Genomic DNA, 26,647 nt, shown 5'->3' with positions numbered 1-26,647 from the left:
CTGGGATGTTTAGGGTGAAGGAGGTTTGCCATGTTGCGGACCTGCTCAAGTTCTCCTTGTAACTCCAATATCTTTTGTTCCAATCGTATGACCAAATCATTCTGGGCCGGAGTACTTCGACCATCTGAAGTTTCGATATCTCAGCATTTTCTTTTATGGATACCACTCAAATCATCTATCTTAGCTTTCCCTCTGCTTTTTGGATTACTTGGAGGAGGAGGAGGTGGAGGGACTCTAGATCTATTGTGATATGCTGATGATGCCAGTATGTGTGAACCAACCTTAGGGGATGGGAATAATAAAAAAAAGAAAAACAAAAGTTAAACAAGTCAGTAAGGATTCTGAAAGTGTTTGCAGTATTTAAACACATATTGCGGGAATGTAAATTCGCGTCCTAATTTGGGAGCCTCGTTGTGCCCAAGGTAGGCCTAGCGACAAATAGATTTGGAGAATTTCAGTGCCAATAATTGCCTCATTTCATTAATGTAAAAATAAACAAATCTAAAACGACACTAAATAAGATAAGTCACTAATGGCACTTGGCCTTATTACATTTGAAAAAGAAAATAAACCTAATCTACTTGGTCCCAGAAGGACCTTCTCCAGGCTGGATGTTTTTGGCTTCGTCGATCGAATTCACCAGTTCGCGCAGGTTCAGCAGTAGGTATGCCCTTGCTAGATATTCTCCTTCACTTCCTTCGGCATTTTGGCAATCAGTGACTCTTCCTTATTTTTCCCTCCAATTCCATCAGAGTGTATTCCAAATATTCCAACCTTTCGCTTGATTTAATAGCCATCTCCCTCCATTCATTGATTAGTTCCATATCAGTCTTGTGTCGCTCCAGATGCTCGGCTCGGACTCGTGAACTCTTTTGCACAGTTTGTTATATTTCAATTGTGCCTCGGCAACTTCATCTATGACTCTATTTCCTGGACCAACCCTTGGCTCGAATATTCCTTCTATGTTATCTTCTAACCATGATGGGTAAAAGTACACATGACCGGCATGATACCGATCTGGCTCGATGGTATTCTTTTCCATGATAATTTACAATTGCCACATATGCTGAGCTTCACATTTGTATGGGACGTGGTCATCCTGAAATCTACCCTGTAGTGACCCATTTTAACAACCCGCAGTATGACCTGCTTCCTACATGCCTGTCTCGGTAGGGAACCACTCTAACATCTATTGAACCTGATTCTCGGTCAAATTGTCAAAACACTGCGCCCATCCTATAGCATTTTTGGTTTGGGCAAACCTATCTGGGATATAGGTCATTCTCTTAGGATGATGGAAAGCTATGTGATCATTCCATGGTCTTCGCAGAAATTCTTGATGGTATTGACCTTTTTGGAGATGCTCTAACAACCAAACTTGTAGTAGCATATTGCAACCTTCAAAGTATTTGTACCCCTTCTGGTAGTGCTCTAAGGCCCGGTATATGTTTGCTATGATAATAGGGACAATGGTATATGTTTCTCCCTCTGTCCCATCCATCAAGGTTTTGGTTACCATGGTTAGTCTGGTATGGATTCTATCCCCTTGGATCGGGAATACTATCATACCCAAGAAGTAGACGATGAACACAAAAACCCTGTGGTGAATCCACCCAAAGAAATGATGGATAATTCGTCATCAAAAATACGATAAGATTTGCTATGACCGTATCGTTCATAGAGGAAGTCGAAGGGTATGTAGGAGTTTTTCAGGCACTCCAAGTCATCATTCTTCTTTAATCCCATCATCTTCAGAAACCCCCTAGTAGTGCAATTTTCCGGCACCAATAAACCAGGACTATCCCAAGGTAGCCCAGGACATCCCCCTATTTCTTCCAAGAGAGGGGTCATTTCTATGTTTCCAAAGCGAAACACCACTCTTTTTTTGTTCCAGAACATTGTGGCAGCTTCGATTAACATGTTGTTCGATTGGAGGTCCAATAAAGAAGGTAAATTTCCCAAAACCCTTTTCACATGATTCTTATCACTTGATGGAAGATCCTTCCACCAATCTAGCAATAATGGTGGTATGTGACGGACCATGCCAAACCTGGGGACTTCGTGCCTCATTTTCTGCAAAACAAATATGGTTAGGCCCTTTCCCCCTCCAGATCCGACTATTTATACATCAATGATTAGCATATTGGCAATTATTTCTCCAAAATTAATGCACACAATCGTGGTTGCGTCCGTTGGAATAATGGAAAACCTGATGGACTTTTGGACGAGGCTTGTCTTAATGGGTTATTTATGTAGACAACATATTAACCCAGCTAGGTTTGACAATGATGCATGTACAATTAATTAGAGTAAGGTTTTTAGACAGGTCTAGACTGGTACCCTCAAGTGGACAACTTGAGAGGGAAAGGCACGGAACTATCGACTGCACCGCTGATCGACTAGTTTTACCGCAAATATGCCTTTCCAAATTTAAAGGGTGATATATATGAAGAGCATAAACACTCATCAAGCATTTCTATAGGATTGATTACGCACGAGTGGAATATGATGTTGATCATGATTTATGCAACAATAAATACCATGTTGTCACGTATTTGCACATTAAAAATGATAAATGTGGTATTTAATAATTGAAAGGCGTTTAAGAAGAAAACAAGGAGACAAGTCATTTTCTGTAGTAAAGGAAATTAAATCCAAATAAGGGGGAAGGGGAAAGGGTGCACATGTATTAACAGAATAAAGCATTCTTAAGACTAATTTGCAAAAAAGCAAGTTTGTTATGGTAAGAACCTAAAAATATCCCCAGCAGAGTCGCCATGCTGTCGCGCCCCCTTTTTCCTCGCAGAGTCCGGGTTTCGACATTTTGGGACAACTCCTTTCCTTTTGGAAATGGGTAAGAGATTTGAAGAGTCGCCACCTAACGTATTAAGGTGCGTTAGGGCACCTAGAGCAAATAACTCATGAACTAGTTTACATTACCAGAGATTGGGTAAGGGCTCAAAATTACCTTGAGGGGAAGGTGTTAGGCACCCCTCAAGGTCCTCGATAGTGGGTCCTGACCAAACTCAATTTAGGTGAATTAGTCTTTAAGGAAATAAAGCAATTGAAACAAACATGTATCACTTTTAGACAAGGAATTAAAGGGGTCCTAGGTTTTTTAGACTATAGGGTCACTTCTGTGCAATACTTGGTAATCGTCCCCAAGTTGGGGTGCTACACATAACATTAGCGCATAGGTCATCATTTCCTTTGCTACCCATTTACTGTCCCCAGTTATTACTTAAGCGCACTAATTGATTCGTATCTTATGTATGCACTACCCGTCCCTTTCCTCTGGCACTGGAGGTGTTTAGAGCCTCTATTTAAGGCGGTTCTAGACTCACCTATGTTGTTTAAAAGGAGAAAACTAAGCGACAAACAAAAGTCAAGTAGGACTATCACATAAAGAGCAATTAAGTGGGCTCGTATTAACCTCCACAATTAGACAAACAAATGCACGCTATTTAAACAATTTTAAATGATTTTACGATCCTATAGGCAGGATATCTAAATGAGCACAAACAAAATATACAACATTTTTATTAAAGCAAGCAGACAAGTACCTATTAGTTGCCTACTAATTTTTGTTAATACTCTGAAACTGGGCACATGTCAAACAAGCAGTCATAGTTTTTAGACCCAGAATTTAATTAACCTACATGCTTGCCTAAGTGATAACCGGGCAAAACCTTATAGACATGGCATCTAAGCTGTAGATCAACTATTGATTTTTAACAGGTAGATTTTATCTTAAATCCTATAGGAATGCTTTTTAAAGGCAAAAACTGATTCCTATAGGCATGATTTCTAAGTGTAGAAATAGATTTTTTGAATACTTACTTCCTATAGGCATGATGTCTCAGTGTCAAGACTGATTTTATACTTATTCCCTATAGGCATGATATCTAAGTTGCATAAAAATGATTTTAAAACCTTATAGGCATGATATCTAAATGCAGAAACTAATTTTAAAACCTTACAGGCATGATTTCTAAATGTAGAAACTGATTTTAAAATCTTATAAGCATGATATCTAAATGCAGAAACTGATTTTGAAATTCTATAGGCATGGTATCTACAATTATAAACCTATAGGCATGATATGTATTAATCATACGTGGGGGAGAATTCTTTAAGAACATTGCCAGGAAAATTTGTTAATCAAACAGACAGAAACTTATGGACATTGTCACTAGTGCACTTTGAGTTGAAAAATATATGTAGATCCTATAAGAAGGATTTCTAATGCGCAGAATTAAACATAAAATCATATAAGCAGGGTTTCTAACAAAATCAAACGATCATAAAAAATCCTACTGGCAGTCTCACAGTACAGTATCCACATAGTTCAATCATCATAGTTAAGTCCTATAGACAGGGTTTCTACCCAATTTCAATAGGAGATATGAGAATAGACCCCCTAGCTTTACTAATAACCCCATATTTGTTTATTACAGAGATTATTACAGGCCAATATGAATAAATTACACAATAAGAATCATTATACTATAGGGAGCTAGCAGGTCCAATATAAACCTGAGAGCTAGGCCTTCAGCACAACAGCCTTGAAACAGTACCAGGGATCCATTCACAGCACATTAAACCAAGCTTCTAGTGTGTCAAAGTTCCCAAAGAGCCTTAGGGACCCCGGGAAATGCTCACACTAGAACCATGTATTCAACACAGAATACATGAAGGGTTGAAAAACCATCCCCAATGTGTTAGAGTTCAAAGGAGTCTCAAGGACCCTAGTTAGTGCTCACACTGGGGTTGGTAGGAGCCTAAAGGACTAAGAGTAGCAATTTGAAAACCAGAACATAGAAGGTAAAGGGGACAGTTTTAGAAAACAGTTTAGTTTTATAAGCAAATAGATTCAGGCTACAAGGTTACAAATAGAGTTGTATAGACAAAATCTATATTCAGTACATGATTCAGGAAGATTGGTATTTGTTTAGACTTGATGCTTATATCAGTAATCACAAAAAAAAAAAGCAAGGACAGAGTTAGCCACATTACATGCTTGCAGTATCCAACCATGTTCAGAACATGGATCATACAACTGATTTAGACATGGTTTCACATAACTTAGTTTATGAGCTATCACTAGGTGGACTCATATAGACATACGTTGAACAGAAGCATGTTTTAGTTTGAATTAACTAACCAAACAAACATATAGCACAAGATAGCAGGAACTAAAACTGTCTTGTCTAGAAAGAAGTAAACAGAAATCAAAGGCCAGACATACTAAGGTAAGCCTATCACATAACCCATAGAACAAAGCAAATTAACAGGATTTGAGGCATACTAGTCAGGGAGAATGCAAGCAGGAAACACATGGCAAACATAAGCTAATCATATAATCAAAAGGAACAGCAATAACTGAGGCATAACAGGTGAGAACAAGATGACCAGGAATAATGTATCAAACAGAAACATGTTGAGGTCTATAATAGACTGACTATATAGCATATAGAATAGAACATGGTAACAGAAATTGAGACATACTAGTTTAGAGAGCAGTAAACAGGAAACAAAATGGCAAACATAATCATATTGAAGTCTAACTACATAGCATATAAAAGAGAACATGATAACAGAAATGGAGGCATACCGGTTAAAGAGATATCAAACAGGAAGGTGAAGATGAATGAAATCCAAGAGCTAGCCTTGGCTTTCAGCCGGCTAGACAGTGCAACAAATCATAGAAACTGAAATTGTGTAAGTGTGTAAGCGTGTATCAGTATGTGCTTGTAGGTGTAGATATCTGAGTCTGAGCATGTGTGTTCGTGTGTTTTTTTTAAAAAAACCAGAATGAAGAGGTAATATAGCATTCAACAGAGTAGAACAAATAAGGTAAAGGAAATTAAGAGTTTACAAATAAGGTATGCAAATCATTCAATCAGTTAATTAAGGCTAAACTCAATCAATTAACATGATAGGATCCAGAAAGACCCCTTAAATTAGGGAAAATCTCTTACGAAATCAATTAGCGGAGAGAATTGAGGTTTAATAAGGTAAGAAATAAGTCAGAGACCATTTATAGGTTGGTCAGAACAAATCAAATCCAGAAATCAGGCCAGTAGCATAATTAAGGGAGGTAGTACCAATTTTAAGTCACATATAGGAAAGAATAAATAAAAATCTTAGAAAGATACCAATTTTAAAAGAAAAATATAATTTCAAACCCTAATTAAGCAAGTAAACCAATTAATCCGTTTATTTGACATAGTCAAAATAAAAGGGCAAGATCAGTGAGGTAAATAATTGAATAGCGGAAAACTTTAAGCATGTAGAAGCACAAAGATGAAACATCAAGCAAAGACACTAGTCGAACAGTAAAGAAGGAAGGCCGGAGTGGAACCTTTAGGCATTTTAAAGCATTTGCGTAAACGTAAAAAGTTGAAACCATAGTTTTTTAGGGAAAAAAAAATTGGCCAACAATAATAAGAAAAACAGCAGAATACTTAAAGAAAAATAATAAACAAACTCGAACCGTTTCATATCTAAGGAGATCTGAACGATTTAACCAGAAATAGTTAGGTCATGCAAAAGATAAACAGAGGTGAGAAAAATCTGGTCTGAACCAGAGATTTGAAGCCATGAACACGAAGATACCAGCACTCACAAACATAGAGATGAACATAGGCTTGTTCATCGAGAAAAATAAAGAGTTGAAGCCAGGTCTATGTTGAATCTCTTCAAGACCCCATCAAACAACAAGGAAATCGAATAGCTAATAGGGATTTGAGGCCAGATGTTGCCTAAAATCAAAGGGAACCCTCATGTATTGAAGGATTTTCGCCGACAGTGGGCTAGGGTTAGGGAAGGGTTTGAGAGAGAAGAGAGAGGAGGAGGGATTCAAGGGCGGCAGATTTTGTAAAATGAGGTAGGGTTTGGGAGTTTGGTTAAGTTAAAAAAGGAAAATTAATCCTGGACCGTTGATCTGCTCAGATCAACAGCCATGATTAAATCTTTAGCTGGGTTGGATTAGGAAATTGGGTCGTGGGTATGGTTTAATTGGGCTAGGGTAGTTTTGTGCTAAGTCCGAAATTAAACAAAATTAAAGAGGCTATTCGTTAAATACCCAATTAATTGATAAAATAATTTGTTAAAATAGTTAACTAAATGATAAAAATGATTTTTGTGAATGAAAATAATTTTAAATAATTACTCAATATTATAAAAATACAAAAGGTTATTTTTTGTGAAATAAGGTAATTATGCACACATGGGCCATTATTGCAAAGTTATTGCAATTATAACCCTAACATGTGAATGTGGCTATTCATGAAATAATTAAAGCTTAGTATAAATATAAAATAATAAAATTAAGCAATAAAATTATCATAAAACAGTTTGTGATGCAATTAGTAATTATTTGGATAATAAAATACTAGAATAAATTAATTAAAATACTTTTAAAATTATAGAAAAATTATGGAAAATATTGGTTGATGTTCATGCACTATTTTGAAAGTATATATGCATTTGAAATATATGAGGGGAAAATTGGGTATCAACAGCTATGCTTCCGGTTAGCCTCTGCACGACCTTTAAATTATCTACGACCTATATCCTTGATAGCTTTGATTTTATCGGGGTTGATCTCGATCCCCCTAGCGGACACCATGAAGCAGAGAGACTTGCCCGAACCAACCCCAAATGCGCACTTTTCTGGGTTGAGCTTCATATTATACTTCCTCAGTATATCTAAGGTTTCCTGCAAATGCTTTAAATGGTCCTCTGTTTGCTGGGACTTAACTAGCATGTCATCAATATAAACTTCCATAGATTTCCCTATCTGTTCTTCGAACATTCAATTTACTAGGCGTTGATAGGTTGCACCAGCATTTTTGGTCCAAATGGAATTACATTATAATAGTAGGTTCCATACTTCTTGATGAACAAAGTCTTTTCCTGATCTTCGGGATTCATTTGTATTTGGTTGTACCCGGAATAGGCATCGAGAAAAATGAGAGTCTCATGGTCGGCTGTGGGATTGATCATACGATCGATGTTCAGAAAAGGAAAAGAATCTTTGGGGAATGCCTTATTCAAGTCTTTATAATCTACACACATTCTAAGTTTGTTTCTCTTCTTAGGGACTACCACTACGTTTGCTAGCCATTCGGGATACTTTACTTCCCAAATGGATCCTATTTTAAGAAGTTTGGTTACCTCATCCTTGATGAAGGCATGCTTAACCTCGAACTGGGGCCTTCTTTTTTGCTTCATCGGGCGGAATTTATGATCCAGGCTCAGCTTGTGAGTGGTAATTTTTGGCGAGATCCCTGTCATATCGAGGTGGGACCAAGCAAAGCAATTCACTTTAGCTATAAGGAAATGAATAAGCTTTTTCCTGAGCTCGGGGGTTAGCCCCGTGCCCAGGTATACCTTTTGTTCGAGCTAATATTCGGCCAGTGTGACTTGTTCCAGCTCTTCAATCGTTGATTTGGTGGCATCGGAGTCATCATGCACTATGAAAGACCAAGGTATCCCGTAGTTGTAGTCCTCATCGGTCCCCCTCTTCTCCGATTGGGTTGAGGCTGGTGTCTGTGGTTACTATTTAGCCTCCTATTTTCCCTTTGAATCTGATCCCTTTGCTGAAAAAAGTGCCGACACCGGTGTTACTTCATCGATTGCAAACATCTCCTTGGCGGCGGGCTGCTCACTGTACACTCTATTGACACCCTCAGATTCCAAGGCCTTTCAAGCAGCGTTGTACCTCATGCCACCCTCGATTACATGTAATTTTGTTTCCTGGATGGTCCCTGCCAAGTTCACTAGCAAAATAATCTCACCTTTGGTAGTTTCGCTCGCCATGTTAAAGTCGTTAAGTACTCAGTCTGTGGGCACAATTTGATTTTGTAGGCTGAGTTGTTCTACGACCCTTGATCAAATAATGTTGGTCGAGCTTCCTAGATCAATCAAAACACATTTAACTTGAATTATATTCATAAGGACAGATATTACTAGTGCGTCGTTATGAGGTTGTTCGATCCCTTCTGCATCCTCATCGTTGAAAGAAAAAGTTTCTTCCAGTAAGTAGTCCCGTGTATGCTTTTTCCCTTGTGATCGTCACCTTGGTGCGTTTAAATACCGGTCCTTTGTCACGGCCCAAACCGATGGACTGATGGACTGCGACGGGCACCTGATACCTTACTTAATCGAGTACCAACATAACAGTTCTTTTCGTATCATGCTATCATAGGTAAATGAGACGAAAAGGCTGTCGTAGGATAACTACAATAAAACATGTAATACCAACTTATACATAAGATATACAGTCTTATAAGACCAAAATGACGACTCGTACACTGAACATAGGCCGACAAGGCCATACAATCATTTACGTACATGACATATATCTACAAGCCTCTAAGAGTAGATAAATACCATAAAGGTTGGGACAGGGCCCCGCCATACTAAACAATACACGTCCAAATCATACTGACCAAATAAGCAACTCCGGAGCAAATGGAGTGCACCAACATCTTCCCTAAGCTGATAGCCTACTTGCAGGACTCTCGACCTGTCTATAGGGACTTGCGGGCATGAAATATAGCGTCCCCAGGCAAAAGGGACGTCATCACAAATAATTTACCGAGTATGTAAAGTATGAAAACTAGTAAATAATAGACATGAGAGAAATATGGAGTAAAAGAATCGACATGTAAATCTGGATAACTCTGCAAATTATGAAATACTTATAGTGTCATGCATATGCATATGAATGTCATGTCGTGCATAGATACATGTGTTCATAACATCATCAAGCCTCTGAGGGCATCCCATCATATCATCTCAGCCACTGTGGGATAAATCATTAACGTATACCAGCTGATCAGGTGGTGGTGCGTATATAATGCCGTAACATTTTCCCATATCCCATATACATATAATATACATATATACATGTATATAACGTCATCTGGTCATGGGTAAGTGTATATGTATAAATGAATGCAATGCCTGAGAATTATGTCAATAAAATCTCTCGGAACGTCATAAGACCATTATGCCTTTGAGTAATATCATGAAGTGAACTTTTTTCAAGTTATGTATTTTTCTGAGACCCATAAATAGAAGATATAATAAGACACATGGGAATTCAAGAACATAGGCACCTCTAATACTCCTATGAATAGATTCATTTATGGAAGTTGTGCATTTGCTCGTTTTGTTCGTGTCATGTAGATCAAGCTAAAAGGAAAGAAGGGATAACCTTAACATACTTGAGCCGATTCTCTTGACAATCCCTCTAATACACGTCAATTGCAACAAAACACGTAACGACGAATCAAAGTAGGGAAAAATCCGTATGATATTCTTGAGAAATATTGTACCGTGCTCCGTTAGAATGACAATTCTCACATTACTAAGTAGCCTTGTATGGATTTTATAACAAATCATGTTGCTTTTACCTATATAAGTTTGCTGAATCATTCTTCCTTACATTAGAGATATATGTATCTCCCTTAAGTGATTTAGAGGGGTTATTTTAATCTTAGGGGGTTTGGGCCCCGCTTATGTGGTGACTAAGCCACAAAATCCTCTAAATAAGCCACCACCTCCTTAAGCATATGACTAGATGGCAACTTGCTGCCAACTTTCCAAAATCCCACGTGAATGTTGCCCTCCTTATAATTATCCAACAAATGTCTCTTAAATATTTATCCAAAAATCCAATAATTAACCAATTACTCACATAATTAAGAATTATCTTAAATTACTTAAAATACTACTCACTTTTAACACACTTTATACATCTTGTGTAACGACCCGACCGACCGTTTTGAGCTTTTTCACTTTGCTCGCCAGCTCTCGGGCATGACTTACCCCGTGTGATATATTATGACTTATGTAAATCATTGGTTTTAGTTATCAGGGTAATCAGAATGAATTTGGAAGAACAGTTCTCAATTTGACGCTTGAAATTTGAAAGGTTTGACCAAGATTTGAATTGTTAGTATATGATCTCGAATCAGAATTTTTATGGTTTGGTTAGCTCCGTTAGGAGATTTGGGACTTAGGAGACTGATCGGAATGCATTTTGGAAGTCCGTGGAAGGTTAAGGTTTGAATTGGCGAAATTGAGATTTTTGGCGTTTTCCGGTTGATAGGTGAGATTTTGATATAGGGGTCAGAATAGAAATCCGGAAGTTGCAGTAGTTCCGTTGTGGCATTTGGGACGTGTGTGCGAAATTTCAGGACATTCGGACGTGGCTTGGTTGGGTTTTTGATCAAAAGCGGAATTCGGAAGGTTTTGGAATCCTAGGCTTGAATTTGATGTGATTTTGGTGTTTTAATGTTGTTTTGAGCATTCTGAAGGTTGGAACGAGTTTGAATAAGGTTGTGTGATATATTTGTGCTTTTGGTTGAGGCTCCGGGGCCTCAGGGTGATTCCGGATGGGTAACAAAAGGATTTGGAATTGAGTTTTGCAGTTGAAGCATTTGGTTCTGTCATAATCGCACCTGCGGTTGGGAGACCGCAGGTCCGATGATCACAGAAGTGGAACGAAGCCGCAAATGTGGCCAAGTAGAAGTCCTCAGGAATCGCAGAAGCGGTGGTGTGGGCGCACTTGAGGTAGCACGGGTGCGAGTTTTTAATCGCAGATGCGGTAATTGGCAATTTAATGAAAACTGCAGATGCGGTGGTTTTAGTTGCAGAAGTGGGAAATGGACTGCAGGTGCGGAAATGCCTGGGTCAGAATGTATATAATGTTCCTTCGCGAAATTTTGCTAAAGTTCTACATTATTGAAGATGGGAAGCGAGCTTGGGCAGTGAATTCAAGGGAAAATCGAAGAGAATCAGTTGGGTAAGTTCCGTGAGCTTCATTACTCATGTTTATGATCATATTTCCATTGTTCAATCATGGTATTAGTGGAAATTAAGGAAGAAAATTGAGGGATTAGGGCTTGAGATTAAGAGACCTTTGAGTGGGGATTTGAGGGGCCATTTCAGGTCCGATTTTGATGTTCTTGATATGTATAGACTCGTGGAAGGATGAAGATTCTATTGAGTTTAGCAAGATAGCTGCCCGATGCCTGCAACACTACTTTTCTCCCTTTGATGTTATTAGACTGTATTTAGTACATTTACAGAAATTCCGTTATATTTTAGACCTTAGTAGATGCTCGTGACTTGTGACACCCGGATGTTGGGCTGTATCTTTTTCCGCACTGTTCTTTTAAACTTACGTTATGCAATACCTGACTAACAAAAAAGGCTTAAATTGACTTATTAGAACTTTTGAACGAACTTGGGGATTGTGTCGGCTGGCCTTGTCTACACGGGAGGCGCCATCACGACCGGGTCCGGTTTGGGGGCGTGACAAGTTGGTATCAGAGCCTAGGTTACATAGGTCTCACGAGTTATGAGCAGGTTTAGTAGAGTCTCGCAGATTGGTACGGAGACATCTGTATTTATCCTCGAGAGGCTGCAAAACCTTTAGAAAAAGCTTCAGATTCTTGAAATTCTTATCGTGGGTCTTTGATTCAGCTTGAAATTTAACTCTTTGAATTCCTTCCACGCATTCGTATGTGCACAAGAGCACTCGATATCATATGTGCATCGATGGCTTGTGGTTCCCTGATTGAGGGGCGAGATATGGTCTCTGTGTGTTGATGTTGGGCCAATCTGGAGAACTCGAGGCCGGATTTTTGCCTATAGCTTGAGCACCGAGGTGTTGATTGTGAGATCACATGTTTTTGAACTGATATGTTCGGAAGTGTCCCTATTAGCAGAAGTGATGGTTGGATGGCTATGCGATAAGTATGTTATGACTACGAGATGTATTCATATGATTTGGAAGTGACGAGAAGTGTCTTCTGGAGGATAGAGGAAATACTAGGTGCTTGATTTCCATCTTGATTTAACGTATAGCCCCAGTTATGGGTGTGTGAAGAATCTTTTCATTTTTCCTAGTTGGGAGTGAAGTAAATTTCACGTTGCGATATGGGTTCAGACTCAGGAGGATTAAGTGACTGTGTAATGGTTATAAAGGTGGAAGGGTATAAAGAAATCCTAGGTTGAGGCAATGCAGGTGGGTTATCTCCTACGGAGTGTTCTGAGGTTGTGTGATCCTTATGTTGTCCGTTAGAAGATCTCATTTACAAGTAAAATATATGTGTTGCAATTTAAGTTTGGGTCGCTTAAGAGAGTGGATTTAACTGTTACGAGAGTGAATGCGAGATTTGCATAAGAGTTAAAGTACCAGATGGTTTGTGTTTCACGAACTTATGAAGGATCGAGTTTAATCTCACTATGATACTATGGCAATAATAGAGTACATGCGTTATGAGTTATTGAGTGTCTTTTGATCTATGACGTCAAGCCAAGTGGGGAAGTCTGGTATGGATTAGTTGATTGCACAGTTATGTGCTATGTTGGTTCTAGTTTGAGGCATACGGGAGAATCAGTTATGACCTACGGAGATTGAGACCGAAGATGGCTTGAGTAAAAGAAAATTCTTGACAAAGGTTTTAGTATGATTCATAGGTGTGTGAGAATCGCGGAATGTCGTGAGTTGTTGTTGGTAAAGGATGTTCGGTGCATAGAGCAGGAAGTTGCTCGGTTGCTTTAGGATGAGGTTACACACTGCGGTGTCGGAGTGCTAATGAGGCACAGGTTGTTCGGTTTGTTTAATCAGGTTAATTGCAGTTGGAGTAGAGTGAATGATTCTCGGGAGTGGTTCTAAGGGGTTCAAGATTTTTCATGTAATAAGTGGAAATTTTGGAGTTGTATGTTTGGCTAGAAACTGAAGTTTGCAGTGGGGGGTGTCAAGACTCGTAGTATTTCTATATCATTATGGGATTCTATGTATCAGTATCAGAAGGTGAAGGTAATGTCTTTGGATCCGTAGGGAAATCTCTTCAGGGTAGGTATTTTGAATGTGGTGCGTTCGGGAATATATAAGAGAAAGTTTGGCGGCTTGTGAGCCTTAGACGGTGTAGTTTTATGCTTGGGTCTCATCTGGTGAGTCTGGGTTGAGGAATTGTGGTGTTATGGCAAGGAGAAGTATCAATTTAAAGGTAATTTAGAAGGAACTAGGATCAATAGGATAGCTTGGTAGTAGGCCGGATCGGCATGGTAAAGATATGATTAGTCCTTTGGGTGATTACGAGGTAATGAGTTTTTGCAGGTGTTTCGCGGCAATTCTCTTGGGTTTTTAGTGGCATGCATAGCTCGGTTGAGTTAGAAGGATTCAGTCCTGACGGTTTAGTTTTGTGCGAATGGAATTTGGAAAGTTCTTGATGATTCTACCACGGTTAGAGGTGTATATTTTCCACGGGCATGAGGAACATGGGATGCATAGTGATTTTCTCCCAGATGAGGTCCAATGGAAAAGTTCTTAGCTAGTTGAGTACGTAGCTTCTTGTGACCCGGAAAGGGTATGAAGTTCTCATGTGTATCCTAGGGTGATATGGTATGTGCGATATGTTGCGTAGCATCGAGATTTGCATATGTGAGGTCACGGTTCAGTTCTAGAAGGAAGGTCACAAATTCTTAGGCAACATGATCTTCATATGATTAGGGAAACGATCTTCAGATGATTAGGGAAACAATCTTTAGATGATTAGGGAAATTATATTACTAACTGGTATGGCTTGATGAGAGTATGTATTTTCAAAAAAAAGGGGGCAAGTGTTTGAGTTGATGATACTTCACTAGTATTGCGGCACTCTCTTCATGGATTGACCGTTGATATTCGAGTTTGCCTGGTGGCATAGAAGAGTTATAAGAGTAACTCTTGTGGAATGATTGGGTGTTTGAGGTGTGTGGTATATTCGGACGGTGGACTTTAGATCGGATGTAGAGATTCATGTGTTATATGGAGTTGGAGACTGGAGTTCTCATAAATAGTTTAGGTCATGGTTGTGGACCATGTATATCGGTCTGGTGTGGTAACTATTGGGGGTTCGGAGACCTGAGTGGATCCTTGTTGCTTGGTATGTTAGATTTTGGATGTGTTATTGGGCATAGACTGGTTGTCTTAGTGTTGTGTTATTCTGGGCTGTTGTGCTAAGACGACAATGTTGGCTATGCCGAAAATGCCATAGATTGAGTGACGAGGTCCGGTGGACTATGTTCCTAGTAGGGTGGTGTTATTTTTGAAGACCCAGCGGATGGCTGAGAAGGGTTGTCTTTCTTATTTGGCCTTCATGATGGATGTCAGTGCAGAGACTCCTACCATTGATTCAGTTCTAGAGATGGGGGACTTTTCCGGATGTGTTTCCTGCTGCCGGGCATGTCGTCGGACAGGGTTGTTGATTTCGGTATTGATTTGGTGCTGGGCACCGTATCGTATGGCACCGGCAAAGTAATAGGAGTTGAAGGAGTAGCTTTCGGAACTCCTTGATAAGGGGTTAATTGGTTGACCTATATGGATGTGCGTTCTGCATCGAGACGGCTTTGTTGACTTCGAGTCGCTATTGGTGAGGGATATGATGATTCGGTTGTTTTGAGCTATTAGTGTTCTGAGGTGATCTATGAATTACTTTTCTGTGTTGCGAGACGTTATGATTTATTGGTTATAGGCACAGATGGTGTGGTTCCATTGGGGTTTCATAGTGGAAGTCGAGCGGGAAGATTACTGGGTATTGCTAGGTAGATGGCGTATCTGTTATGTCCTTTCGGGTTTGTGTAATGTTATGTCAATTGCTCCACGGTGATTATGATGATTGCTTTGTTTTCAGACATCATATTGCGCATGGTTGTCAATTTTGAGCATAGTGACTTGAGGTGTTTCATGTGGACCAGTGTTTGGATGAGGTCGTGCATTGGAGAGAAGCTATGTGGAGGTATGATCCTGCGGGTTAGATTCGTGTGTTCTATTTCTATGATGTGTGACAGGTTCTCAACATTGTGTGTGGTGGTACTGGTGAGCTTGCGGTACATCTCTTTCAATTGAGTCATTTTCATGATTTGAGTATGTTCGGATTGTTGATTTGGTGCGCGGATTGCGCAAGTTGTGGCTTTAGTTTGTATTGATGTTTCATGTCATCAGAGTAGTTGCGTTGGATTAGATGAGATCGTTAAGATCTTTAATGAATACGAATGGATTCGATTTCAGCATGATTGGAAGGATAATATCGAGGTTTGGCTCAGAAATTTGCTATAGTCTTTGCCAAGGGAGAAGTGGCTTCATGAATGGTTGATCTGAGAGATGATTATGGGTTTCTGCGTGTTTCATTTGTTATTGGTAGTATATGAAAGTGTTGGAATGAGACTTTAGTTGATAAGAGGTTTTCTATCGGTAACTGGGTGTTGTATGCAGCTGCTGTGATTAGAAGTTATTGCTACAAGCGTTTGAGTTATGTGGTATATCATGTAATTGCACATGAGGTTGTAGGTATGGGTTATTACAGCTTGTTCGGGCTTATTCAGAGTATAGATGTGATATTCTAATCTGGTGGATGATTTCGGAAGTGGAAATGTGGTTCTAAGGTTTATGGGCTAGGCTGGATTGTAAAATTTTAGTTACATTATGTTATCGGACCTATATGAGATAGGGTGGTGTGGGATCACCCACGGGTATATGCATGGTAAGGTTACACAGCGATTTGATAGTTTTCGGAACAACTCTGGGCACATTTGAGGACAAACATATGTTTAAGTGGGAAGGATGTAACGACCCGACTGGTCATTTTGAGCTTTTGCACTTTGCTCGCCAGTTCTCGGGCATGACTTGACCCGTGTGATGTATTATCACTTATGTAAATCGTTGGTTTTTATTTTCAGGGTAATCGGAATGAATTTGGAAGAACAATTATCAGTTTGAAGCTTGAAATTTGAAAGGTTTGACCAAGATTTGACTTGTTAGTATATGATCTCGGATCGGAATTTTTATGATTTGGTTAGCTCCGTTAGGATATTTGGGACTTAGGAGCATGATCGGAATGCATTTTGGAAGTTCGTGGAAGGTTTAGGTTTAAATTGGCGAAATTGAAATTTTTGGCATTTTCCGAATGATAGGTGAGATTTTGATATAGGGGTCGGAATGGAATTCCGGAAGTTGCAGTAGTTCTGTTGTGGCATTTGCGATTTGTGTACAAAATTTCAGGTCATTCGAACGTGGTTTGGTTGTGATTTTGATAAAAAGCGTAATCCGGAAGATTTTGGAATCCTAGGCTTGAATTTGATGTGATTTTGGTGTTTTAATGTTATTTTGAGCGTTCTGAAGGTTGGAACGAGTTTGAATAAGGTTATGGGATATGTTTGTGCTTTTGGTTGAGGTCCCGGGGGCCTCGGGGTGATTCTGGATGGGTAACGGAAAGATTTGGAATTGAGTTTTGCACCCGAAGCATTTGGTTCTGTCATAACCGCACCTGCGTTTGGGAGACTGCAGGTGCGATGATCGCAGAAGCGGAAGGCAGCCGCAGATGCAGCCAAGTAGAAGTCCTCAGATACAGATGTAGTCCTCAAATGCAGATGCAGTAACTGCAGATGCAATAACTGGCAATTTAATGAAAACCACAGATGCGGTGGTTTTAGTCACAGAAGCGGGAAATGGACTGCAGGTGCGAAAATGCCTGGGTCAAAAAGTATATAATGTTCCTTCGCGAAATTTTGCTAAAGTTCTCCATTTTGAAGACATGAAGCGAGCTAGGGCAGTGAATTCAAGGGAAAATCGAAGAGAATAAGTTGGGTAAGTTCCCTGCGCTTCATTACTCATGTTTGTGATCATTTTTCCATTGTTTAATCATGGTATTAGTGGAAATTAAGGAAGAAAATTGAGGTATTACGACTTGAGATTAAGGGACCTTTGAGTAGGGATTTGAGGTCCGATTTTGATGTTCTTGATATGTATAGACTCGTGGAAGGATGAAGATTCTATTGATGTTAATTTTGTTGGATTCCGAGACATTGCCTCGGGGGCCGGGTTTGAGCAATTTCAGGATTTTTGATGTAAATGGTATATTTTCGAGTGGGTTTTGTTCCCTTAGCATATTTTAATGGTTATGTTCTGATTATGGCTAGATTTGGAGCATCCGGAGGTCGATTCGTGAGGGCAAAGGCATCGCGAGCTAGAGATTGGTCCGAATCGAGGTGAGTAATGATTGTAAATGATGTTCTAAGGGTATGAAACCCCGGATGGCACATCGTTGTGCTATATTGAGGTGACACACACGCTTGATGACGAGCGTGGGATCGTGCACTGTTGGGGATTGTGACTTACTCCGTCTCAAATGACTATTTTAAAGTGTATTTGACTGAAATCTATTTGTGAACATCGTGTTTTGCGCTGAATGCCATATTTGGGCCTCCTGCCAACTATTTGAACCCTTAGGGGATTGTTATTGGTGTTTCCTCATTGTGTTTGACTTTATACTTGTACTCAGTCATGCTATATTTCATTTTTTTCTTAACTCAGCCATGTTCACTCTGTTTTAATATATCAAATGATATTTCAAATAATATTTTGGGCCGAGCATCATGTTTTACTGTTGCCCGAGTGGCTTATGTGATTTTGACTGAGTAAGGCCGAGGGCCTGTGTTGTGAGGATACTTTTGGGTTGGGCTGCACGCCGCATCGGTGATACACTGATTCTGATTATGAGGCCGAGGGCCTGAGATTTGTACGCCACAAGGTGGCTTGTTTATATGAGGCCGAGAGCCTAGTGATGATGCCACGAGATGGCTTGATATTGCGCTTGGGCCGTAAGGGGCCCCTCCAGGAGTTTGCACACCCCTAGTGAGCGCGGGTACCCATTGTGATGTGAGGTATAGCCCGAAGAGTTGGTATTGTTGTCATTGTGCCCAAGGGGCAATCCTTTATGTGCTTATCTGTTTTATTTTCTTGTCATTTACTTGTTTAATTGTGTATTTGTGCCCGAAGGACGGATCTTTTGTGCTTATCTATTCTAATTGCTTTGCATTCAATTGCTTAACGGTTAAAACACCATTTTTAAAGAAGTTTAAAACTGAGCTAAGATGCTTTAAGAAATTTTACAGCTTCATTGCTTGCTTAATGGTTCTGTACTACTCTATACAACATGTTGATGTACTTTTCGTGTTTTCCTATCACTCAGTGTTTAGTTATTATTATTACTCACTGAATTGGAGTACTCACTTTACTCCATGCACCTTGTGTGCAGATCCAGGTATTTCTGCACCCGGTAGCGGGTATTGGTTGATCAGAGACAGAGTCTTTGGAGTTTAGCAAGGTAGCTGCCTGACGTCCATAGCACTGATTTTCTTCCTTTGATGTCATTAGACTGTATTTAGTACATTTACAGAAATTCTATTGTATTTTAGAGCTTAGTAGATGCTCGTGACTTGTGACACCCCAATGTCGGGTTGTATCTATTTCTGCACTGTTCTTTTAAACTTACGTTATGCAATACCTGATTTACAAAAAGGCTTAAATTGACTTATTAAAACTTTTGAAATGAACTTGAGGATTGTGTCAGTTGGCCTTGTCTGCACGAGAGGCGCCATCACGACCGGGTCCGGCTTGGGGTTGTGACATCTTGTTATCAAGGTCATGTGGTTCCTTGTATGGCACTAGTCTATAAATACGGGGTATTGTAGCTTGGACCGTATTTTATCTCAAAATGTCAAACTTCGATGAAGTACATTTTCTTCGATTTGCTTACCCTCTCACCTTCAAGAATTTACTCATTACTTGTTTGATATAGCATGCTAATAATAATCAAAATAATCTCATTCCCGAGCTTAACTCGATTAACTTATGACGAAACTTTAACATCCAAAAATATGGGATGTAACATCTCATTTCCGAGCATTCATCAATTCACTTATGGCATACTTTCGTGTACGAATACATGGGGTGTAATATTATTCCTCCTGTGGAACATTCGTCCTGGAATGTTGACTGATGCACTTATCATTATCATAACTTATAGCTTTTGGGAATATTTTAATACTCTCCTTTCCATCTAGGTAATTGTTCTGTGAATAAATCGAAAGTCTAGGGCATTTCCACCTTTAGACCTCTTTCTCACACCACGACCTGTGGTCGGAATCCTTTCAATCTCGTAACTGTTGCTACCTTCTATCATGCAGCCTGTACGACACTGACCTTGTTAGTGTGCCTATGCGACTCATCTCTAGGCACTACTTTGTGAACATATGCAGACCTTGACAAGATATCCCTTTGGGCATCTATAAGTACAATGAAGTTCTTCGCTTGATACTTTGTTGAACCTACGAATGTTGCTATATCTTATTTCATAGACCTGAATCCCATCCGTATGACTTTACTGCATATAGGTAGTGTTACATCTTGCATTTTCGTACATTAAAATTTCGTTTTCAGTTAACCGACGTAGACTCGGGGATGAGATCATCTTGACGTTAACGTACTTACTCTATTTATAACGAGAGATAAATAAGTGTTATAAAGGATAAAGGGGTACACGGATAAAAGAAAATAAGTTTCGTTGAAAGTGGCCAAATTGGAATAAAATACGGTTCGAGCGATAATACCCGATAATTATGAACTAGTATCATGCAAGGTACCATATGGCCACGGTAGTATAATATATAAAGTATATATGAAGTATTTTAAAAATAAATAGAATTTTAAGTAATTTATGGTAACTTTTAAATTATGCGGGTAATTGATTAATTACCGGGTAACAGAACATTACCCAGTTAACTAATAAGCGGACAAAACTTAACTAATTATGCCCAAAAGAAACGTGCACAAGGCCACTAATCAAGAAAGATGACTCATTGAATATATGTGTAGGTGTCTAAAGTAACTTAATCAAAGATAAGTCTTAAGTTCAAGGAAACTTGATATAACAATTTAATATCAAAATCCATTCTGGAAGTAGAAAGCTAGAAACAGAAGCTTGATGCAAACTTCATAAACATTGGAACAAAGTTTAACCTTTAGCTTAAATCCATTCTTTGGGTCACAAAACGATTAGAAGCAAAAAACAATTTCGTTTCAATCCAAGTGTAGATTTTGTTCATATTTCACAGAAGCAGAAGCTTCATTTTGTTCAAATAATTCAAGGAACAGGTATGTTAAGGCCCTCCCTTCTTTCTTTTGTCATGGTCCAAATTATACTGAAGAAATGAGCAAACACACAGTTTTCATAAATCACTCTACTCATAAATATAGTAGGGGTGTCTATATTCTTGATTCCCAATGAAAATTATTATTATCTCATGTTCATAGGTCTCAGAATAATACACAGTTGGAAAAGTTTATCCGGAAGGAATATTGAGATTATTACGTATTTTTCATGCATTTCACTCATTTATACATGTGCATTGACCCATGACCAGATGGCGTTATATACGCATATATATGTAAATATATGTATATGGGATATGGGAAAAGGTTACGGCATTATATACGCACCACCACCTGATCAGCTGGTATATGTTGATGATGTTGCCCATAGTGGCCAAGACGATATGATGGGATGCCCTCAGTGGCTTGATGATATTATGTACACCCATACCTATGCATGGCACGATATTTATACGCACGTGTATGACATTATAAACTTTTCAAAATTTACAAAGTTATTCAAATTTAAAGATGTGTTTCCTTATTCCATGTTTCATCTATGCCTTTAACGTACTAATTTTCATGTCTTACATACTCAGTACATTTTTTGTACTGACGCTCTATTTCACGGGGCCTGCATTTCATGCCTGCAGGTTCAGGTAGACAAGCTGACGGTCCCCCTTCTTAGGATCCCTGATCAGCGAGAGTTGGCGTGCTCCACTTGATCCGGAGCTGCTTTTGATTTTGGTACGATACGTTTGTATATCTATATATATATATATATATATATATATATATATATGTATATGGGTATGACGTGGCTCAGCCCCGTCTTTGTACAATTATGTTTCTATTAGAGGTTTGTGGATAGTATGTCTAGTTGGGCTGTATGTGGCCTTGTCGGCCTTCAGTTTTGAATGTATAGTTGTCTATAGCAACCTTGCCGGCTCACCCACTGTATCCTACATGTATACGTATATATGACTTGTTGGCAGGTTTTCTTCATATTTGTTATTTTCGTAATTCAGTAGATGTTATTCAGATTCATATCCAAGATAAATGCTTAGGGGTGTTTGACTGGTAAGACTCAGGTACTCGTCGCGGTCCATTGGTTTGGGTCGTGACAAAAGTGGTATCAGAGCAGTTCTATCCTAGAGTTGTCTACAGACCGTGTCTTGTAGAGTCTTGTTTATGGGTGTGTCGTGCACCACACTTATAGACAGGAGGCTGCAGGACATATAAGATGTTATCCTCTCTTTTTATCTCAGATCGTGCGATACAAGAATTCTTGTACCTAATAATATGCTATATTTTCAGCAATGCCTCCAAAGAGTACGGCCGCCTAGAAGGGAAAGTCCGTGGCCGCTGAGACTACTAGTCGAGTGCCACAAGTTACCAGGGCTCGGGGAGAGTCTCATGGCGAGGTTCCATCTCAGACTTCACATACCACGCCCTTTCCAGAAGAGCTCTGAGGGGCACCAGGTCCAGCGCCCGCCCTTGTACATTCAGCAGCTCAGCCGGATGCACCGGGTTAGGAGATGAGAGATGTTATTCAGTTATTAACATGATTAGTAACTGCACAGGCTCAGCATCAGAAAGTAGGTATTGGTCATGCAGATAGGTCCGTTGATGTTTTATACTTCAATACCACACGAGAAGGGGAAGTGATTTGTGTGGTACCCAATTTTCGCTTAACTATATTATAAAAGGACCTGGTTCTTCTATGTGTTCCAACTACTACTGTTTGCGGAATAATAAGTAAATAAAATAAGAACACAGAAATTCTTACGTGGAAAACACCTGGCTCAAAAGGTGAAAAAACCATGACCTACTACTCAGTAGGATTTTCCCAAACTTTCACTAAAATCACTGAGCCAAAAAGTACATTTACAAAAACTCTTTTGTAAACATAGGATTAACTCTAATCCCATTGTGGCACACAGCCTCAGCTGTTGCGACAACTTCAAGTTAACTCTAACTTGAACACTCTAGGTACCTAATACAATTGCTTCTATAAAAGCTAAAAGGTACAATGTAAAATCACCTACTATAATTGAACAAGAATAAAAGATAGACACTTGAACTGGTTCTTCTATCTCGTTCAAGTAGCTTCAGGATTGCACACTTGAATCACACATAAATTGCTTGCAAAATCGCCTTGCTCTTTTGCTCTCAATTTAAGTTTAACTTTTGCTTATGTGCATTACCTGTAAAAGAGAACAACACTGATATTTAATGGGTTAGTAATTAGAGATTGACTGGGATTCAGATACTACTCTTTTATCGTAGAAGAGTTCTAGTTGATCTCATACTCTAACACTATCTTCTTCCTAAACTGTGTTCTCTTCATGTAAGGAGTCTTTCTCTCCTTATCCAATATGCAACCTTTTCGATCAGATCAGGAGATATTACTTCTAATAAGTTAGATTTATCTCCTTCACGTGCATCTCACATGTTTGGGTTGATCATGACTACGCTTCACAAGATGGACCTGGTCCATGTCTGAGTTCTTTTGTCAGTCTTCACAACTTCACCTATTCTTGGGCCAACAAATTCCCCCTTTTTGATGATGACAAACTCTGTGTTTTTTACTTACTTGGATCCTGTAAGAACTCAGCTTAACCATCAATACAAAGTTATGGAAATTCACTTATCATCAAGTACCAGGTTAATTAGGTTATAAATATCACTTATTCAGAATATGTAATGCACAATATTTCTTCCCCCTTTTGGCATCATCGAAAAGTTGCATATAAAGTGTGAGTCCTAGATTTTAATAAGTACTCATGGCCACTGGGGCAACTGTAAGTGCAATCATGGATTAATCATCAGTAATCATGCAAACATATTTAAATTATCAAGGAAAGATTAACATTGAACAAGAGCAAAAATAGTAGATATTATTGATAGAAGATATGTTGCTACCACAATCCATAACCAGAAAGCAAAAACATTCAAAACATGAGCAAAAAGAAAGAAAAATCCCTAATCCGTGTCACTGAAGGTACTAGACAGTTCAAGAGATAGAGGCTAGAATTCCTAAGGCTTGGGAGAGCTAGAGTGTTGGATTTAGGCTTGGAGAAGGGTCAACATATTCTAAAGAACCCCATCATTATTCTCCTTTTCATTAGTGAGCTCAGTTCTGAGAGCATCCCTCTCAGATTCAACCTCAGCTAAGCGAGCTTTCAGCCTAGCTATCTCTACTTCTTTTGCTCCACTCTCCTGCACCAGGGCTCTGACTTTGTTGTTTATATGTGTCTTCTTGGATGAACCAGGTTCATTAGGAATGGCAGTGATCTCATAATCACAAGCAATCAAAGTGTTGATTCCAAAGTGATCTTTGGTTGAGGCCATTTCCCACTTCTTCAATGGCACCTTGCAGCGATCAAGAACAATAGTCAGAATGAACCTATAAGGAGTGGCATGGGCCTTGGAGCCATTGATAACCCTGTCTAGCAGCTTGATAATGAATGCAGGCTAGTTGATCTGCCTTGTTCTTTCAAGATACTCCATCAGCACCAAGTCCATGTAGTTAGTAATGTGCCTCCTTTCCTGTCGAGGCAGCAAACACTTGTTGACAAATTCAAACAAGAATATGTGTTGTGGCCTCATTTCACTCTTCTGAATAGCCCTAGCCTCAGTCACATCTGCAGCATCACAGAACCTCCTGGTAAATTCAAGGGCAGTAGGAAGGGATTCCAGACATGGCCCCTTTGCCTTGTATAGTCATCAAACCCTTAAGAGGGTATATCAAGGATCTCACCTAGCTTCTTTGCATCAAAGGTCACGTGAACTCCTTTCACCAGGCTGCTAGCTCTGCCATCCTTAACCTCTACATTTGCCATGAACTCAATGATCTCATTCATGGTTAGCCTTCCATCCATCTGAAGGACCATGTCCTTCCAGCCCTGAGCAACTAAGGCATCCACCGGTCTCATCATTCCTAGTTTCACCAGGTCTTTCAGCAATCTACCCTTCAAAAATTTTCTCTTGCCAAACTTGGCCAGCTTGTCTTGTTCACCATTAGACTCACTTTCTTCTTCACCACTCCATTCCTCCTCTTCAGAAACTCTAACTTGTTTACTTTTCACTGCATACCTTGTCCTCTTGGCCAATAAGGGTTTAGTAGCCTCAGACATAAAGGAAAATTATCTTTGATGGCCAATGAGGGAAGAAGTCCCGGGATTTTTGGGCTTGGGGGTCTGAACCTCCACTATTGTAACTTCCTCCTGATGGACCTGTTTCATCTCCTCAATAGCAACAGCTTCTGAGGACTCTGCAACCTTACCCTTTCCTTTAGCAATCATTTTCTTCTTACTTTCAGCCAGAGCCTTTTGTAGATCACTCTCACTTTGTTTCACCCTGCGTCTTGTGGCACTTCCCTTTGGCAAGGAAGTTTCAGTAGTGTTGGGGATGAAGCCTTTCCTTTCTTGAAGGGTTTAGGAGCACTGGGGGCTTTTGGTGTGGGAGTTCTTCTTTTCTTTGGATCGTAACTTTCCCCTACCTTTTTCAACAGGTCTACTAGGGTCTCTTCAGTTAATGAACCAAGTTCATCTCCCTGTGCGCTTAGATTAACTAACCCTTCAGCAGCTTCACCAGAACCACTTCTCCCTGACTTCTTGCCACTCTCTTCAACATGTTCTTGTTCAATCCCACAAATAGCAGATATAGACAAATCAACAGTGGGTGAATTATCAACCACTCTTTTCCATTTTTCCATCTCATCACCACATTCACCCTCTCTCTCTTTTTCTTTTTCAGATTTGCGTCTTAACTCAGGTAATTCCACATCCCTGATAGGCCCAACCAAAACAAACCTATTTTCTAAATTCTCAGTCACAGAAGAACTTACCTTAGAAGGGGATTCTTCTGCCTTCTCAGAGTTAGAAGACCCAGGTCCTTCCCCCTCACTAGCAGATTTGTACGACTCAGAATCAAAGTTAGAATCAGAGTCTTGAGTCTGACTTGCCTTTAATTGCTCATTCAATTTCTTTGAAAGAGCCCCAGAAGCTACTATTTTTCGAGCAAGCATTTTTACCCTTCTTAGCCTGGGTTTGGGAGCAGTGTTAGGTGGAGGAGAGGTAGATGAATCAAAGGGAGTGGGCTGTGGAGGAGTTCCATGGTTGTCTTGTGGGTTTGTCATTATCGCTGATTGCTTGAGAGGATTGGTGAGTTAGAACTTTGGAGAAGAAATCAATTGAAAGTGAAGAATGGTTTTTGATGGTTTTAGAATTATGAAGATGGCAGGAGGTAATGATGTGTATTTAAAGAGAAATACACATTTAATGTATAACGACAGCTTTAGCAGTGGTGAATTAGAGGTCTAATCAACCTGAAATTTCAGGTTTTAATGAACGATTAAGCTTCCCTAGATTTTAGGCAAATTTTGTGGATTAGAGTTCTAAAGCTGATGGAACTGATTCAAAAACAAACAGATAGAATTTTCTAAGGAGTTTAACAATTGTAGGAATTCTGCTCATGATTTAAATTTATATTTCTAATTATGCAGAGTATAGAAAACATACCTTAGCATTCAGATGAACCAATACTGATGAACCAGGTTCTTCATTTAGAATTCTCTTGACCATGCCTCAATTAACCATAATAGAAAATTTTTTGTAAGAGATCAGTGAGTCATATTAACACATG

General features: G+C 39.4%; 1 protein-coding gene across 1 annotated transcript; it reads right to left on the bottom strand.

Annotated features, from left to right (window-relative positions):
- Positions 1-25,146: 25,146 nt before the first annotated feature.
- LOC138869378 (uncharacterized) lies at positions 25,147-26,141 on the bottom strand. The gene is made up of 2 exons (XM_070146991.1): positions 25,503-26,141; positions 25,147-25,380 (listed from the first exon to the last, which is right to left on the bottom strand). Exons 1-2 carry the CDS (start codon positions 26,139-26,141, stop codon positions 25,147-25,149), a joined length of 873 nt encoding a protein of 290 aa, XP_070003092.1.
- Positions 26,142-26,647: the final 506 nt, after the last annotated feature.

Source organism: Nicotiana sylvestris, chromosome 5 (genome assembly GCF_000393655.2).
Source record: "Nicotiana sylvestris chromosome 5, ASM39365v2, whole genome shotgun sequence".
Lineage (NCBI taxonomy): Eukaryota > Viridiplantae > Streptophyta > Magnoliopsida > Solanales > Solanaceae > Nicotiana > Nicotiana sylvestris.
Note: the sequence above shows the minus strand (reverse complement) of the source record. Positions and strands in the feature narration are given on the sequence as shown.

What these genes read in the sequence shown, in the direction of transcription:
- LOC138869378 (XM_070146991.1), bottom strand. Translation starts at nt 26,141, where the DNA reads ATGACAAACCCACAAGACAACCATGGAACTCCTCCACAGCCCACTCCC. An exon ending in TAGTAGACCTGTTGAAAAAG is followed by an intron (nt 25,381 to 25,502) that starts GTAGGGGAAAGT and finishes TCCTTGCCAAAG; the next exon opens with GGAAGTGCCACAAGACGCAG.